At 35.6% G+C, this 19,066-nt stretch overlaps 1 protein-coding gene across 9 annotated transcripts; it reads right to left on the bottom strand.

The window, feature by feature from the left end:
- Positions 1-958: 958 nt before the first annotated feature.
- On the bottom strand, positions 959-16,752 carry LOC110804249 (probable serine/threonine-protein kinase SIS8). Of its 9 annotated transcripts, none has more exons than XM_022009808.2 (14): positions 16,279-16,633; positions 15,581-16,156; positions 12,134-12,571; positions 11,216-11,319; positions 7,486-8,804; positions 7,333-7,373; positions 6,525-6,593; positions 4,887-4,987; positions 4,210-4,288; positions 4,024-4,122; positions 3,862-3,930; positions 3,161-3,210; positions 2,342-2,518; positions 959-1,268 (listed from the first exon to the last, which is right to left on the bottom strand). In XM_022009808.2, exons 2-14 carry the CDS (start codon positions 16,085-16,087, stop codon positions 1,145-1,147), a joined length of 3,177 nt encoding a protein of 1,058 aa, XP_021865500.2. In that variant the 5' UTR covers positions 16,088-16,156; positions 16,279-16,633; the 3' UTR covers positions 959-1,144. The 9 variants fall into 9 exon arrangements, 4 of the variants coding, with proteins under 4 accessions (XP_021865500.2, XP_021865501.1, XP_056686142.1 ...); XM_022009809.2 differs by having other exon boundaries at positions 15,581-15,946; positions 16,045-16,630; XM_056830164.1 differs by having other exon boundaries at positions 15,581-16,752.
- Between the last annotated feature and the right edge of the window lie 2,314 nt (positions 16,753-19,066).

The following is a 19,066-nucleotide window of genomic DNA, read 5'->3' as shown; positions in this document are numbered from 1 at the left end:
TACCTAATACAATTTCCCTCCAAGTTTTTACACTCTCTATGTGATTTTCTTTAACTCTTTTACCCTTCTTTCTTTATTTCCATTGATTTGGTCAATTTTGTGAATTAATGGTAGTGAAAATTTATGTGAACTAGCTTTTGAGCTCGTTCAAAGAACGGGCGGTTGTATATTGGTTGTTCAGATGTCTTTTGAAGTTTTAATTAGTTAGTACTTGTGATTTTTGGTAACATATAAATTAAATAGAGGTGTAATTTAAAGGTTGGAAAAACATAAAAATTATAATGATGAATAAATATTGTATGTTAAAGTGATGGAGTGGAAGAGACTAATTAGTATAGTAGATTATTAATAACTTGAAGTTGAATAAGGAAAATGGAGTGGAAAAGGCATTAGAAGTTGTAAAACATAGAAACAATAAAGAAAAATTGAAAAAAACAACAAAACAAAATGATGGATGAAAGTAGGGATGACACATGGCTTCTAATAATGAGATACCACATGACTTCTAATAGCCTATGGTTTTCCTTTTTAAATACTAGGTATAAATTCATGGAAAGCGGAGGAAGGGAAGAGAGTTAATTACATGAAATCGTGGAATAAAATAACATATCAGAAATATTATTGTTATTGTTGTTCCTCACATAACATTTTCGTCTATTTTTCCATTTTCATATGGTAAAAAAAAAGTTTTAAATTTTTTTAGTTGGTAACTAAAATATAAGTTTTAGTTTTTTAGATGGTAAAAATAATTTTTCGATTTTTAAGATGGTAAACAATTTAACCATCTTCACTTTGTCACTTTCTTTCTCTACTGTCGTCTCCTTCTCTCTCTATATTTTGCGTTTTGTCCTTTCCTCTTGCATTTTTCTCTAATTTTTCTTGTTTATCCACTTGGACAACCTTTGAGGGGTGCAAGAATAAAATCACAAGAACAATAATCAAGAAGACACCCTAGGAATAGGAGAAGACAGCGTATAAAGAATCATATTCATCTAAAGTTTGAGGTATATACAGTTCAAGATTGCGATACACCCTCATTTGTACAATTTTTCATTTTTTCCTACATTGCTAGGAAACTTAGCCTCAAACTTTAGGCAACCATGCTATTCGTTACAATATATTCCACCAGTAAGAACCATGGTTACTATTTCTCAATATCACCACTTCTTGATGAACTCGGCCTTTGACTTTGTGGACCTATTACAGGCTTCTGCAATAGCTTCAACGCAGCCATGATCTCAGAAAATGATGGTCGCAATTTTGGATCTCTGAGATATTGAATTCACCAACACATAAGATTTTGCAAAATAAATATGACAATAACAAAATGACAACAGCAAGTAAATTTTCAGCTAGACCTTTCAATTATTTTCTTTGATTTGAGAGCTTCTACTAATCACATTCAACCTCTCAGTGATTATTCAATCAAAAAAGACAACACATTCCAATCTTATTCTGAGAGATCAAACATGACTAGACCTTTTTCATTTTGGGAGAATAACCCTGTATTTTTTTAGCACAAAAGAAACTAACAATATACTAAGTAGATTGTCTTATGTTTTCAGAACTCAAATTTCTCAAAATATAACAGTTTAAGCTTTCTTAGATATCAACAAAACAGGTTGATGGGGTGGTTTCACTGTGGGCTCAGATCAAACTAGGGTTCGTTTTTTGGTAAAATCCAATCCGTAGTTTCTGTTTTATACATGTTTCGGATTTTGGGTATCAAAATCGTATTCAGATGCCAACTCTTCGATGTGTTTGGGTCAGGCTTACGGGTTGGGTCAGCTTTCGTCAAGTCTAATTGCAAGACACGGGCATCAACCCTCTTCGATAACTTCTCTCCTAACTAAAAAATGTGCTACCTCTAAACTCCTCAAGTGTACCTCCTGTACTACTCTCCTAGTCAGGGCCCAGCATAGTTCCCATATATCAGCAATGACATCGATACTACCACCATGCTTCATATTCAACTCTTCAGACTAGAAGCTTCAAATGCAAACAAAACATCACTTAATTTCAAAGTCCCTTGTTTTCATATATAAAACAGTTATAATGACTACTGAGGCAGTTATAGGTTTTCACTAAACATGAAAAAAACAAAGTAAATACTTCATTTAGTTATAGGTTTTCAATAAAAAGGAATTAACTTAGTAAATTCATCAAAAATAATACAACACCCTGATTCACTTGAGAAATTGACAGAGGACTAGTCAACTTATCAACTATAATCAAATTCAGATGGTAAACTGACGATTTTGAATGAAGGTAACCAGAATAAGTAGCAAACACTTTTTAACGGAAAGGAATGGAATATTAACAAAAGCATTGCATTACTCACGTTTGCCAACATTTACGAATGATATCAGCAATTGCAGGATCAATATCGTCTGGAATGTCCAGACGCCGATGCTGAAAGCCAACGGCACCAACCACCTGCATAGGATTCATTCCTCCCCATGGCTGCTGGAGAGTGCAAAGCTCCCAAAGTATGACCCCGAAACTAAATACATCGCACCTGAAGGATTAAGATATTAGACGGTGGACTAAATAACATCTCAACTACCAGAATTAGTACCACACTCCCAAGAAGGCTGTCTATATCAAAAGGACAAAAAATAACATGCTTGTGGGAGTATGTTTAGGGATATCATCTATTTGTAGATGTAGAGATTCTGTTAAGCATCCTTCCAATATTGTACTAGCTCCATATGATATGTTGCTATCTCAACCCTTCCTACAAGGTGGGAGTTAGAGAATACTGATATTTCCAAGGGGCTTAGATTGAGGATGTTTAGTTCATTTGGTATGTGCAGCTATTGCTGCTTGTTCCGTTTAATTTGTTTGGAATCAGAGGTGTAACCAGTTCCATATGAAGTGTGTTTGTTTGTTCTAATCATTTGATTAAAAAAAAATTAATTAATTGAACGGGCATATTCTACTTTTTGAGCAGAAAATTATTTTTTCTAAATTTAAAAAATATTTTCTTGCAAAATAAATAGATGCACATCAGTGAAAAAAAATTCACATTAAAATCCGATTCATCCTTCTCATTTTATTTAAGAGTGGAAAATCTCAAAACAATATGTTAAGCTGTCAAAGCATATATATGTTCAGTATTTTAAAGCTCTTCGACTAATTCTTAAGACAAGGGACATACTTTTCATCAGAAGGTTCATTTCGAAGCACTTCTGGAGCCATCCATTCAGCCTGCATCAAATATATCATTCAGCTCCTTGCTACCAATTTTACAAGTAAAGTTTAAATAAAACCCAAAAAATGCAAGTGGCAAATAACGACGATCCAAACAATAAACATACTTGTGAAAAATATTTCCCAAGAAACACACATCAGTTTCTAAAGAAGGCATTCAAACATAAACATTTGGCTATGAGACATTCTGGCAGACAAGTTTTACTACCAAGTTTCTTTATGTGATCTAAGCTGGAATTTGGAACTTGCTTCATATTAAAAATGAGCAATGCTTCACCTAATTATTAAGGATGTTTATTTACATATTACAAAGAACATGTAATTTTCTTCGTGCGTCCAGGGAGCTTGAAGTTTGTAAGTAAGAACCTTCAAAAAAAAGTTCAGTTGTTAAATTATCTTCTTAGCAAGGCAATTAAGCTCCACATCCCTTTCTTTTTATTTTTACACACATAAGGTCAACCAAGATTCGATCCTTTATCAAGAACACTTGTTTTTGGAAAGTTCATCTAACTGAAAGTAGATCAATATTCATATTACAAAAGCAAAAGCATCCAACTACACAATATCAGTGAAGTATGCAGAAAGTCAATTATTTGTAAGTTGGATTAAATTGTCAGCTTTATGAAAAATAACCAAATCGAAACTTACTGTTCCAGCAGTTGAGCGTGAAGAAAGAAATGTGCTGTGTTTAATACGAGATAGGCCAAAATCACAGACCTAACAAAAAAGATGCTGACACATTAAACATGATAGAAAACCTAATCTTAAGAACCCAATTAGAGAATAAAACAAAAAAGAGGACGACCTAACCTTTACAACCCAATTCTTATCAACAAGAAGATTCGGGGATTTCAAATCGCGATGGACGATTACGGGTGAACTATTGTGGAGATAATTCATACCCCTCGCCTGTAATGGAACTATTATATTGTCATTGAGTGTCACTTAAACTGGCTGATTAACTGTAAGGATATCGGAGGAAGAGAAGACACTTACAGCATCAAAAGCCATCCTTATACGCCTCCTTTCGTCTAATTGATTGTGAGGCCGGTGAAGTAATCTGTACAAACTACCCCTGCAAGGAGGAAATATTTTATACCAAAGTAGTCTACTACGTCACTAAATATAGAACTAGTTTGTTTATAAGTTACTCCATCCTCCCAAAATAAAGTGTTATTCTTTGAAGCAAACATCAATGGTTTAAATTTTTCTTTTCACATTTTTCTCTCCATTACATCAAACATTTCCCCATCTCCATGACTCCATCCTGACGCTCAATACTATGCCTATCCCACTACAAATGTTGAAGTACAAGGGGAAATAATTGTAACCAGAACAAAAATGTTATTCATCACGAAGATGTTGAAGATGATAATGCAGGTTTTAAATCAGGATACAACTAAGTAAGATTTTTATCCAAACTCTAAGTATTAAAACTCTTCACCTTGGAATGCAATTGAATAAAATTTCAAAACTAAGAGTTTTGTGCGCAGTGCGCCTTTATGGGAGTACCAAATCACCAACTATATCGAAGTGAAACGATCGAGAACCCCAAGCCTGTAGGTACATATCAAAATGCGGTTTATGTTGAGTTGAGAAAATTAGGTAACAATTTTCTTATGCATTAGAACTCCGCCCTGAAATTACAAAATCACAGTAAAAAAAGAAGTTACCTATGAAGAAACTCTGTAACAATCGATAGATACGGTGGGCGAGTAATAGCTCCCATGAACAGAACAACATTTGGATGTCTTAGTCTTTTCATGATATGAACCTAGTCATCAGAAGGTGTATATTATCCACTGATAATGTAAAAACCCTTTTTTCAGATGTACATGCAATATTACCCTTAACAGCTCCAGAAAATCATCGTATGAATAAAAGTATAAAACAATACAAATATCAAATGAAGCAAAATTCTCACTTTTAAAGAACGTGTAAATAAGAATTTGGATATGAAGGCCTTGTTCAGAAGTAGCTTTTAGGTAGCAGTTAGTGTTTGACAAGATAGTGGTTTAATTAGCAATTAGTGGTAGAGGTAGCGTTCGGGTAATGTTTCTCAAACGTTTAATATATTAGCATTTTAGCATTTCTCAAACGTTAAATATATTAGTGTTGCAAAGGTAGCGAGTAACGTTTGATGAAATTGTAGTTAAGTTTTAAACAACACATGGCTTTTATGTATTTATGATTCCAACCGTTGTTTTTGTCGAACACTACACTCTCAATAGCTACTTTTACCGGTTAACCTTTACTAGCTACTAGTTGACAGTTGCCTTCTGTTCCGACAACTAAATAGCTACTCAAAAGCTAAAAGTTAAGCTTCTGCTAACTTTGCCAAATAGCTTCAAAGCTGAAGTTCCAAATCATCGACCAACATTTGCTAGGGTAGTAAAATATTCAGCACGGGTTAAATTCAATAACAATTCAACTTCTACTCTATATATAGGGTCAGCAGAAAAATAAAAAATTCCATAGGTTCCCTAAGGAAGACGAAATTGATTTCAATATGTTAGATTCAATTGAGGAAATGAAATATTTTATAGCATTTGGGGAACACTGGAAAAAATTAGAACCAAGAAAATCAACAGTCAGGGTTATTTTTGTGAAATGAAGAGGTCAGTTGTCCCATCTCTTTGACTGTTAACCCATTTATAGCCGTTTAACCAGTAAAAGAAAATAACAGCTATCCCTCATCTTAGCCTTTTGACCATCCGAATTCAAGATTTCCATCATGTCACAAATCCCAGCAGGTGCGCTCTCTCTAAAAAGATAAAGGTGGACATGCCGGCAAATCGAAAATGAAAATAAAGATAAAGGTGGAGCTGTGGAGGAAAGAAAACAGAACCAGAATGAAGAAATGAAGGGTAAGTTCAGTCACCAGGCTTACCAAGCCCAATTTCATCTTCCCAGATCTGACCCATTTCTGTGTCTACAACACAGTCGTGTTGTTTCGATACAAGTGAAGCAGAATAAAATGATCAATCTAATCGTAGTTATAAATTTTCTAGTCTAACATCTGGATCTTAGATCTTCTGACACTGTATCGCACTTTCTTAACAATCAAACCAATTTTTATTCATGTAGACTATATGTGACAAGTGACAAACAAATAAGGACATGGGAAAAGCTGCAATAATGACATAGGAGTAAGTAACATAATACTAAAATCTAAAATAAAGTTAATACTTGTACGTAACCAAACTGAAAAGTTGAAATATTTTGGCAGGAACAAGACGAACTATGTCATTATTAAAAACAGGGCATGATCTGCTAAGTGCATTGAATAAGTAAGCGGAGAAGACACCTACCTCACTTTTAAACTCTTCAAGCGACTCCCCAAAAATATCTTGGTCTAAGAACCTCTTAACAGCTACTTCCTGTAAAATGTAGATTATGCAAAAAAATCTCAAGATTGCATACATAATTATGGAATAATACAAGTTCCAAATACACCATTCAGTGAAAAGTAGAAAACAGGGAGACAACATAACAAAACTTAAGGGACTGGCAAAAGGCCACAGCAAGAAATCAAGTAATATGCATCAATCTTCCTTCCAAGACATTGCAACTTTCTTTATCAGAAGGACATTACAACACTAGTAGATGCTATTACACCAAAACCACACCCTTTCTATCCAAACAAAAGAGATTTCTTCTAATTCTCTGCCACAACACTCAAACAGAAAAGAAGAAAGGCTAGAGTTGTTTAGAAAAGCTTAGTTAATGTGATGCATGACATACCCTTTTCTCTCTGACAAAAAGTAAGGTAAAGCACTCTATCCCATAAAAATTAACCCCCTGTACTTTAACTACTAAAGGTACCACTTTTCTGTAATTGCCATATCCAATTTGTAGTTTGAAGACACCGGATCACCCCATTTTTGCCTAGAGATCACATGTTTAAATGATAAAATATTTATCAACATAATGCCCCTTCCCATACAGATTTATTTATAAGCCTAGAGTAGAAAATTGTCCATTACAATGTTGTCAACCTTAACTTTAAACAATTAAAAGAATGAAGTTCTAGAGACAAAGTATGTTATATTGTAATGTGACTGCCTAAATCCACAAATGTAGATGCAATAGCATGTCAAGTCATCAGATAATACTTACAGTGCCACGCCAATCTCCACGGTATACTTCTCCGTATGATCCTAACAGCGCAAAAGGCGACTAATAAATTAAATTACCAAAATATAGATGAAATACAGAATTCTGAAAAGACAAAAAAAACAAACAAACAAAATAAGGTGCAACGTCCAGTACCAAGTCCAATACGCTCACCCACGGTGATTTCCTCCCACAAAATCTCACAATCTGACACATCATCTAGTGTCATGTCAGATCTTGCACTGCTTGCACTATCACCACCAGCTGACCTATCAGATGTTCTTTCCTCTGAATTTTCTTGGGAAGTGTCTCGCTCCTTGCCACTACCACGAGGATCCTGACCAGCATCATCTCTTTCCCGACTCCTTGAGCAAACCATTTCACTAAGGAAGCAAGCATCTCCACCTTGTGAGTGAGGAGAAGCCTCCATCTGTTCATACTGCTTACCAACAGCAGCAGTTGTTGCTACCACAGCTGCAGCAGTAGCAGTTGCAGCAGCTGCAGCAGGGAATTCAAATTTCGGATCAGGGCTTGATTTAGCCACAGCAACTACCATGGACGAGGCAATAACAGCAGCAGCTGCGGCAGCTGCTGCTGAAACGGGAACATTTTTCCCATATCTTAAGGGAGTCACATCGGGCTGCATTACAAGAGGATTTGTACTACCTTCGCCAACATCTACTACATTGTCAGTCCCAGAGCCTCCTAGTACAGGCTTTAAATTTTCCAACTGCGGGCTTGGAGTTTCCCTGGATGGCCCTCCGTGGGGAGGCAATGGAGGCAAGAATTTTGGTTGAACAGAATAATCTGGAATGTTAGGCTTTCTGGATTCCTGCTTTAATTTGTTTTCTTGCCTCCCTTCACCTTGAGGCTTAGTGAAAGTAATTGATACATCTGAATGATCTGCATATATTTCAGAAAACAAGTTTGCAGGAGCGACAACACCACTTTCAAGCAACACATCATGGAGTTTCTGAGCTAATTGAGGATTTTCTTTGGCAGCATCAATCATGTATTGTGAAACATCCTTCACCTTCATTTTCCGCACAGCTGGTGAACTAACTCCTTCTGTCCAGGAAGGGGATCTTGCATGCATAAAAGGATATTGAATTCTAGATGGAACCACCTCTGTTGGTAATTGTTTTACTTCGCTGGGATTTTTGCTGAACCCTGTTGATGGATGCATTTCGTCATCTCCCAATTCTGGCCTCACAAGGTTAGCAGCAGGTCTGTCACTCGGATCATCTACCCCAACACGTTGCTGGTCGAGGCAGATCTTCTCCTCTAGTGCCCCAGAATCTGATGGTTCATCATATGCAATCACTGCCTCACTGCTACCGGTGCCTATATTTAACTCAATATCCCGAGACAAAGGACTAGCAGAAGAAAGAGAATCCGCATAGTCAAAATGGGTCACTGCCACATCAGATGGAATCAGTGTTCCTGGATCTGCCATTAAATCGACAATGAACTCCCTGAAAGAAAATAATGGTTCGATTACTAGCAACTTTAGGAGATAATATGTACATATTTGAGTTGACCACTTGAATAATCCCAATGATTGAGGTCTTCTAGTCACTATTTGTTCATCATGATACATAAAGCTTAATTACATGTAAAGATACAATGGAAATTGGCAGGAAGAAACATTATTTCTGAATCTTAACTATGCAAGACCGAAGTTTGTCTAAAGGAGAACATAAAAACAGCCCCGAATAGAAAGATAGAACCACACCCTTAATGTGCATTTCAAAGGAAAAATATAATAATGGGAAGATAGGAAACCAAGACCAACATCCATCAACTTCTTCAAGTATCATTTATAACCACTTGAAGCTACTGACACGTAGAATGCACCTTCAAAAAAACTGTACGCCTATAATTCTCCTACAGACATAAAAAGGACAATCCCGTAAGGCTGTATACAACCGTCTTCTAGATCTTTCATAACATCTTTCAGCATCAAATACTCAATTACCAAAACTACTGGAGATTTTATGAACTTTTAAGTAGCAGGGTTACAGAGCATCAACTTCTAGAAGTATAATAGTATTGTAAAAAGCTTCTTAGCTCTGTTTCTCAAATTTTTATTTTAACAAAGCAGACTTCAAACATTTTTTTTTGCCATTTCAGGATACAACTTGATTTAATTTGCACCAGTTGTTAGCAAGCAGTCTAGCATAGGAAATGTACAACCACAAATTGTAAGGATCTACAATGTTTGGAGTCTTGGACTCAAGTACTGACTGTCAGAAATTAGGTATCGCAATCCATGTCGTGATGTCTGAGACAGGAAATTTAAGGATTTGGGACATGATTTCAAAGGATCCAAAATTTGAATATAGACTCGGGGACTCTTGACATCAAAAAAGAAAAAGATTTTTAAAGTTATATTTATCATCCGTCCTCTGATCTAACTTCTGCGAGCCTGAGACCGGGTTTTCAAGTTTTCGACCAAGCTTAAAACTTGTTCAAGCTTGGTTCATTTTGGAGGTTTAATTGTGAATGACTCATTTAAGAATTGAGCCAAATTCAAAAACAAGCTTTCATATATAGTTCGGCGAAATGACTCTGGGTCAATTAAATTTGGGTTGTTTGCAGTTAGGGTCATTTTGGGTAAAGTTAATTTCGGGTCGGATTCTATTCGGGCTATTTTGGGTTTTGAATCAAGTTTCAGCGATCATTTTGGTCTAATCTGATCTCGGGTCGGGCCATTCGAGTCGCGTGTCAGGTTGAGAAATGAGACAACCAATACTGTGACCTTAAAGCACAGTTTCTACCGAAGTTTGTGATAAAAATGAACTCAAAAGGCAACACCCACTTGAAACCATACAGATTTTCAAGATCACATTCTTCTAATGACTTTCTCTTTCAAGGGTACCCATCAGAAATTTGCTAAAACTAAAGGACAAAAACTAAAAACAACCAACCAAAATACTCTGTATTGAATTAGTTGCACCAAATAGATCAGGACTTCACAATTTATATCATAAAAAGACTAAAACTACCAACTGCCTCACTGAAGAATATAGGTTTGGATCCCTCAAGATACAAGCATCCTCAAATAATTACGCTATTCAACTACGATTACTATCATTTACGTGATATATTACCTAGAATAGAAACCATATGCTTCCTAAACAATTGCACTTTGAATAGTCTTTTCGTTGTGGAAAATATTACTCCCTTCCAAAATTATCCTACTTTGAAATAGCACACCTTAAGAAGCCATGTTTGAAAAACGATAGTAATATGAGTGGAAATGTTACTAGAATAAGACCAATGACTGAGATTAGGAATATTTTCAAACTGTGATTTTACAGAAAGCCTTTTATATTTTGAGGTACGCTTACCACTAAAAAACAGCAAAACAGAAAGAGAAGTAGGCATGTGAATAGTTTATTAGATAAGTTTTGTCAATACTTATCCAATCTGACGTAGTCTTAGTTACACACCACAAAAGGCATTTCCCACACCAGACAATGATTTTCTTTTGATATACTCTCTACATCAAACTGTGAAAGTTTCAAATTGACAAGCATTAAAACCCAACGGTACCTCCAACAGCAACAACAACAACAAAGCCTTAGTCCCAAAATGATTTGGGGTCGGCTAACATGAATCGTCATAGGAGATCGTCATTGTGACCAATCAAACCAGAAAGGAGCATTAAGTTAAAAGAATAAACAAGGAAGAGGAAGAAAGTGGAATTAATGAAAGTAAGATAAGAGGAAAATATATATAAATATATTACATAAAAAAAAATTATAAGGGATAATAAAAATAAATAAAGTTTAACTCCATGGAGATTTATTTACTTTTTTTGTTGAACTATGGGGATCAAAGACAACCAATAAAGCACGCAGCTGAGCGCATATACCCTTACCTTCCACCATCAATCTTTACAAAGTTCACTGCAACATCATCAAAGCCTGTGTATAACTTTCCTTTCACTAAACGGCATGGGATATCCACACTGTTGGCTAAAACCTTCACATACAGATAGAGAAAACAACCAAAAGAACAAACATGTCAAAGAGAGAAGCACGAGAAAACCCAGCACAGACATCACAATTTCTAAAATCGAAAAGATTGTTAAACAGAGGTTCTCTTGACAGCTAAGTTTATGGAGGAGAAAAAACAGAATCGAACTTAACATACAATCATACATTGTTAAACTTCAAATTTAGACTATTTTCTTATAGCCTCTAGGTCTTATTCAGAAACCACAAGATCATGAAATCATTAACGAAAACCAACGGATAACTTTAACAAGTTTTCAAACAACAGGTAACAAAAGAGCAACAAAGCATCCAGGCTTACGCTTTTAGTGGACTTGCTAACAGAATATTTGTACAAAAGCACCTTAATATTCACGCCCTTTGAAATTTATCCCTTTTCCAAAGGGTATCATGTTTGCTCCAACATATTGGACTTTGCATAAAGAAACTTTTAGCCCTTAATGTACCCATTCGACGGCAACCCAAATAAACATAGGGCAATCACAACTTTGCATATGGTTTTTTTTTTATATATATCACAAAAAAGAAAAAGAACTCTTTCAAAGGCAGGATGAAGGAGATTAACATTGAACAGCTGTGGAGATAATCATGTGAATACATGATTAGGCATTTGTTGCGTTGATATACAAGGTTTGCAGTGACAATGGACCTATTTCCAAGTGCAAGTTCTCAGTTGATGCTTAAATTGCAAGATGTTTTTTAATGGACAATATATTGCAAGAAATGTCTAAACTTGCATTTAGGGGCAAATTTATTAATGAAAATATAATTTAAGAAAGTACCTTGAATAGTAAAGCACGATGACGAGCCAGTCCGATTGTTAAAGAACCAAGAGGCAACACCATGCTCCTAAGAGTTGACTTCAAACTATAACTAAGGCTTTTCCATGCTCTTAACATGGTGCCTGGTTCTCCAACTGGTCCACCCATGTAGTCAGACACCAGAGTAGCAAGTTGTCGCACCAGTGCAGCATCGCCTACAATATGAGGTTCTGACCTTGCCTTGACAGCAAAATTGACCGCCCTCTGTTCAAGTTTGAGCAGATTGGTATCAGCATCCCTGTTGACCAAAATTGCCTCCCAACTAATACCTTCAGATACTGGAATTGTTTGTAGATCAACAAGGGAAGGCATCCTTGATGTTTCATAGTCGGTGACCACGCCATAAAAATCGTAAAATCCATCCAAGATCTTGTCGTCATAGCTAAGAGCATTGTAATTCTGTCAGGCATGGGCAAATCTAAGATATGAGACAGGTTAGAAAGAAATACAGGAAGACAAATTAATTTCACAAAAATAAAGCAAATTCTATAGTAAGGATTTTTCTCCTCTTCGTAGGTTCACTCATTTCATGAAAAGTAAGTTCATATAAGTTCAAAGCCAACAAGTAAAGTTCATGGTCAACTGTCAGGAAGGCTACCCAAGTTGAATTCACAACTACAACAAGTTCTTACAGTTTATACAAGTTAAGATAAGTTCTTATACATTACTCACGTTCCTACGAAAGTGCATTTTGCAAAGGTGGGAGGTTTTTGACAGATTAGTCTTTTGATGGGTGTTGTATTTTAACAATATTTTTTTCTAATTGCCTAGACATTATCCGTTCATTTAATATAATTATTATGGAGTATATAGGAGAAAACTAAATATTTGATGTAGCTCTTGCGGGCTAATGAGGAGGTCTTTTTTTTGGTGAACAATGGCAAATAACATTACTTAAATAGTGTTCATGGCAAGCCTATTAGTTTTAAGCTTGATTTTTAAGAAGGTAAAAGTAGGATAATATTTTGAGTATATTGGATAAGATGAAGAATTATTAAAAGGTTAAAATTACATGGAACCTCTAGATTCAAAGGTGTTTTCCTGTCTTTTTCCTTAACAATTAAAAGGTCATCAATAACATTTAACCTAGATGGTAGTCTGGGGCCACAAGGAAGTTACAACAAGATGATCCTAATTCTTAGAGCATCTCCATTGGCAAACTAATTTCCAAATTAGCTTGCAATGCCACATAAGATTACAAGTTATTCTTATTGCTCGCTAGTTTATACCATTGGCTTGTTATTTAATTGTGTCCTACTTGTCAGTCAACCATTAACTACTTTTTTGTCAAGCAAATTAGCTTGTAAGCTAATTTTCTTGGCCAAGCTAATTTGTCATTCCACTCCAATGGTCAACCTAGTAGCTTGGACTTTTAAAAATTGCAAGCAAGTCACTAGCTACAACCGTTGGGGTTGCTCTTATATGTTGTAGTGGTTGACACTTTTAATCATCTTCTTGAAAAAGGGTGAAACTAAAAGTTGCTTCGAGGTATTGATACAATGATACCTTGAAAGTGAGGTAAGATAATACGCATATTACACCATCCTTTTCCAATTCAATGATGAGGTTGGATTTGATAATGTTCAAAGTGATTTCTCAAATTAATTTAAGAAAATCTTTTAATTGGATTAATCAGAACTTTCTTCTCATCATCCTAATGTAGCATGCTAAGTGTGGAACCTGGAACTAACCCCCTCACCTATCCAGGTCTCCCATGGGATTAATGATGGTTAGAATCTCTAAGAGGCTTGGTTGAAGCAGTTTTATTTTCCTTCGGGTGGGGGGGAGTATATTACTCTTATCTTGAAGGATGAAATAACAGTTTTAGGAACAATCTTGACAAGAAGAAAGTTGGGGTTTTTAGTTAGACTAGGCACTATTGATGATTTGCGGAACTGCAAACCCAATAATCTGTCTTGTTCGTAAGGAGTCAGGGATTCCTGGTTTTGCAATGTGGGTTGGCTTTTCTTTTAGTGGAATATTTGGATCATTTCAACAGCCTTTAATGAAGCATCTATAGACATTGGTGAATTTTGGGAGGGATAAGCTATGGTAACCTGTTTGCATGGCTATTCCTAGAGTTGAGGGCTGCGGAAGAAATAAATGAATTTTCAGGAGAAAATCATTTAGATGGAATCTGTGTGCCAAAGGTACGTGTTTCTTGCTTCGTTGGTACTTTTCAATAATAGAGTCTCCAAATTTGGGTTAAAGTAACTTTTAGCGTGATTTGCCACACTTGTTATTGCATTACTTGTTCTTTACATTACTCTAGGTCCTCTTAATGTTGTACTGACTGTACCTTTCACTTGTGATGACAATCGACTAACCTAATATGACACCAAGTATGAGTAGAAGACAATTAGTAGATAAAACAGTCCATTGTAATTCAAAGCTAAAACATTGGCCAATAGCACTGACTTTCAATTCAAACGAAAATGGACGCTGCTCTTAGTTTTAAAAGTTCAGAACATATGGAGAAAATATGGAAAGAAAAGATGAAAAAAAAAATAGAGAAATCAAAACGATGGAAGAAAAATTCAGAATCCGACGGGAGAAATCTGGCGAGAAGGCTAGAGAAATCCGGCGAATTGAGAAAATTGCACTAGGATTTTCAAAAACTTCCCAAATATTCATTTTTTGAAAAAGAAATCACGTGATACTTTAAAAAAAGAAGATTAGAGTCACGTGGATTTATTTTTTATAAAAAAAAGGGTCTGAAGTGCCTAGACTACAAGAAGCGCAAAAGCGCTAGGAAGCGCAGAAGCACCGAAGCGCTAGGAAGCGCGCGCTTCTTGTATGTCGCTGGGCTTCAGCTCAATATATACGAGTGTTATTCCGTGAAATAACTCTGTAGAAGCATTTTGGTGTGAGCTTCTGAGCTTCCGAGCTTTAAGCGCAAAAAAAGCGCGCTTTTTAAAACTAAGACGCTGCTTGGCAAGAAATCTTATAGTTCAGCATAAATCCAATAAGAACTCAAACAGTGAGCACCAAGGAAATTGTTCCAAGACAAATATGTAAGGAGAAGAACAAAATCCACCATAAGCAAAAATGTTGCCATATTTCATCGAGTGTAGAGCATGTAGAGATTAATAAATTTCATGCAAGAAGCAAAATTACAAATACATCAAAACCAGTCAGCAATTTGCCACATTTCATCATGGATTAACATAAGACCTCACTTAATGTTTCCTTATTAAAGCTACACACTTATAAAAACAGGAGCAAGTAAATTTTCAATACAAATTTTGAAAACCAGGATGAACATTCAAGCCAAATTCTGGCGAAATCCCAACTTCATGTTACTCCTTTCTGTTTAAGAAACTCCTCCATAGAAACACTCAGTAGGAATTCAATGAGTCCTAATTCAACATACTGTAATGTATGGAAGACAGAAGCCTGGAAGCTTACCCAATATCTGTATGCAACGACTTCTGCAGGAGTATTCTCCGGTGTAAAAGAGCCTAAACTAATTTGCTTGACAGCTTCAATCTGAACAGCTTCAGGATCTTCCCTAGCACTCATTTCCATAGCTAACTGTATTTGATACTCTTCCTCAACATCAGGATCCTTTACATTACTAGACTCCGAGTCACGCCTCGCAACAACATCAGAAGCAACACTAAAACCACCACTACTGGAAGATTCCAAGTGATGTTGTTCCATTATATAATCTTGTGTCCTATCATTAGACGAAGATGGAAGACTAGCACTCTTTCTATTAGTTACTGTATGAAACCATCCAGCCAAAGTGGTAAAGGGTTTACTTTGCTGTGCCTGTGAACGAGGAGATAGTCCAGCATTCAATTTATTCGTTTTCGGTGAATTATTATTATTGTTATTGTTATTATTATTAGACCCTTCTATGGCTTCACCTTGATTTGGCACAATGTTCAGCTTCTTCAAGAGATTCTTCATATTATTTCCCAAAAGTTGCAGTAATTATTGCTAAACAAATAGAAATCTGGCCATAAACACCTCCATTGTCTTTGACCATGCATCAACAATTCCCCAGCAAATGGGTCAATTACACTAATTTTTCAACTCTATTGAAAAAAATATAAGACGAACACTAAAAAATACCGGGAAAATAAGAAAAAACTACATACCACTCCTTCAATCCAAGAGCTCCTTTGACTCTTTCTCAAAAATGAACAATACCCAGATACCAAAAACTTGATTCAATCAAACCCTTCTCCTCACAAATTACAAAACCCACGCTGCTGAGCAATACAACAACAAAACTAAGAACGATGAACCTGTTTTCGCAGTATACTTTCTTCACCTGTACAAAAAAAAATCGACTACTGAATAAAAATATACACAGAAATTGAAAGTGTCCTTGTTTTTTGGAGAAATTCAGAGAAGATCAGAGGAGGAAGATGAAGAACAGTCGAAGTTTTTAATTTATTTTTAATTTTGAGTAGGACTCGTCTTTGATAAGAGCCGAAGGAAAAGGTGACATAAGCTGAAGACCAACAAGTGGGATTGGTGGGACCCACCAGCTTTGAAGGCACACCAAGTGCAAAGGAAAAGGATTGCTATAAAAATGTGTTTATTTTCAGTGACCCATAAAAAAAAGTTAATTAAAATATTAATGTGAGAAAATGAAAAAATAAGGTGGGAGAAGATTTTGATTGGTTGGTTCTGCCTACCAAAAACAGCAGAAAAGTAGTAATCAAAAAGAAAAGTTTAATTGGGTGAGGTTTTGTACTTGCTTTTTTTAACATATTAATGGACTGGAAATTGGCAAACTTCCAAGGATAATGGCATGAGGTGGAAATTTTGTGGTGGGACCATCATGGAATTTAAAACATCAACTTGTAGTATTTTGTTTTGGTTTTAGCAATTGAGTTGGTGAGCTCTGGAAATAGAGCGATTTCCGTCAATATTGCACAAAGATACATTAATTTCCAAAATACGTTACTTTTTATGTTAATTCCCACCATATCATCCACGTCAGCGTAGTGAACCGGTCTTTTTTTTTAAAAATAAGCAGCGCAAAACCGCTATCTCATATAGCGGTTTATGTGGGTTAACCGCTATCTGAGATAGCGGTTTATGTGGGATAATCGCTATCTGAGATAGCGGTTTACCCCTCATCACATTTTCCCCAGCGACATAGATTTTAAACAACACGCCGCCATGGTTAACGAACTCCTATAGAACGATAGGAGCAAACTCTCTCACTTTCTTCAACCCATTATTGTTGAAAACTACCGACATTTGATGAGAATTGAGGCTTCCATTGGCAATCAACGGTTTCGCAATCAGCGGAAATTTCACCCCCAAATTCGTCACCTTCTCATCATAATCTCTTCGCTGAGTAGAATCTGGTTAGGTGTTCCAACACTTGGCGTCAACGCCGCCTCGGACGACGCCGGTTTGAGGTTTTTGACAGCGTCGAGCATGGAAATCCGGTTGTGAAGGCGTTGGATTGCGGCGGGGGAATCGATGACAGGGACATTAGGGTTTCGCGCCTTGAAATCGAGCAATTCGCGATTCCAATCGTCGCCATAGACTTTATGAATTACGCAGTGGAAGGGGCCTTGACCGCTGTCTGAGATGGCGGGTTCTTAACCAAACCGCTATCTTAGATAGCGGTTCAGTGGTGAACCGGAAAAAAAAAATCAGTTTTCTCTCTCCCTTGTTGGCGTGGACGGTATGGTGGAAATTAACATAAAAAGTAACGTATTTTGGGAATTAATGTATCTTTGTGCAATATTGACGGAAATCGCTCCTAGAAATAGAAAACATAAATTCTTAAATAAGTTGTATACTTCCTCCATTTTTTTTAATTGCACCATTTGAGATTTCACGTTTGCCAAAAACACTATTTTAACCACTAAAATCTCTCATTATATATTCGAAAAAATTATACAAATTTGATAATTTGAAAGTGCATTTCGAGACGAATCTAACAAGATCCCACATGAATATATTTTTCCTTGCATATAAATCACAAAAAAATAACTATATAAGAATATGAGAATAGTGCTAAAACAAAGATGGTGCAATTATTAAAAAAATGGAGGAAGTATAATAAATATTTATTTCTTCCATTTTTTTAATTAATATTATATGAGATTTTACGCTTGTCAATGCAATATTTTAATCACTAATACCTTTTATTATATATTTGAAAAAATTATAAAAATTTGATAATTTTGAAAGTATATTTCGAGACGAATCTAACAAGATTTCACATGAATATATTTTGCCTTACCTTATAAATCACAAAAAGTAAATATATAAAAATATGGGAATAGTGCTAAAACTTAAATGGTGCAATTATTAAAAAACGAAGGAACTAAAAGTTACCATAAAGTATTTAAAAGCTATCAAAGTTTAATGATAATTTTTATTTATTTTATTCCTTTAAAATCAGTAAAAACGTTAAAGGTATCTATTTAACCCTTTAAAATATTTATCCATCAATATTTTTTTCATAATATAAAATTTAATAAAAACATATTAAAAGTTAGTCTGTACAAAAGGTGGATAAAAGTTATTGTGTACAATAAATTTATTGTACAACTTATGCATGCAAGACCTTTTGTATTGAAAATGGAAAGAGCGGTAGAATGAGTTTGTTTCGACGAAGAGCGGCATCCGTCCTTTTTTATCGGTGGACAGCCCCAATCTTTTTATTTGTTGGTTTTTCCTTTAATTCTATTTGTTTTTAGGTTACAATAATGCTTCCTACTTGGGCGTATCATTTTTCTCCCTCGAAAGACAAGGTTTTCCTTTTCACCTTTTAGGGAGATTTTTTCTTAAGTTAGCGGATCATAGATATCTTGTGCAAGGGGGGGAAATGTTACTCCCTCCGTCCCACATTACTTGTTACACTTTCCTTTTCCGTCCGTCCCATATTATTTGTTACACTTCTAAATTGAG

Source organism: Spinacia oleracea, chromosome 5, assembly GCF_020520425.1.
Source record: "Spinacia oleracea cultivar Varoflay chromosome 5, BTI_SOV_V1, whole genome shotgun sequence".
NCBI lineage: Eukaryota > Viridiplantae > Streptophyta > Magnoliopsida > Caryophyllales > Amaranthaceae > Spinacia > Spinacia oleracea.
Note: the sequence above shows the minus strand (reverse complement) of the source record. Positions and strands in the feature narration are given on the sequence as shown.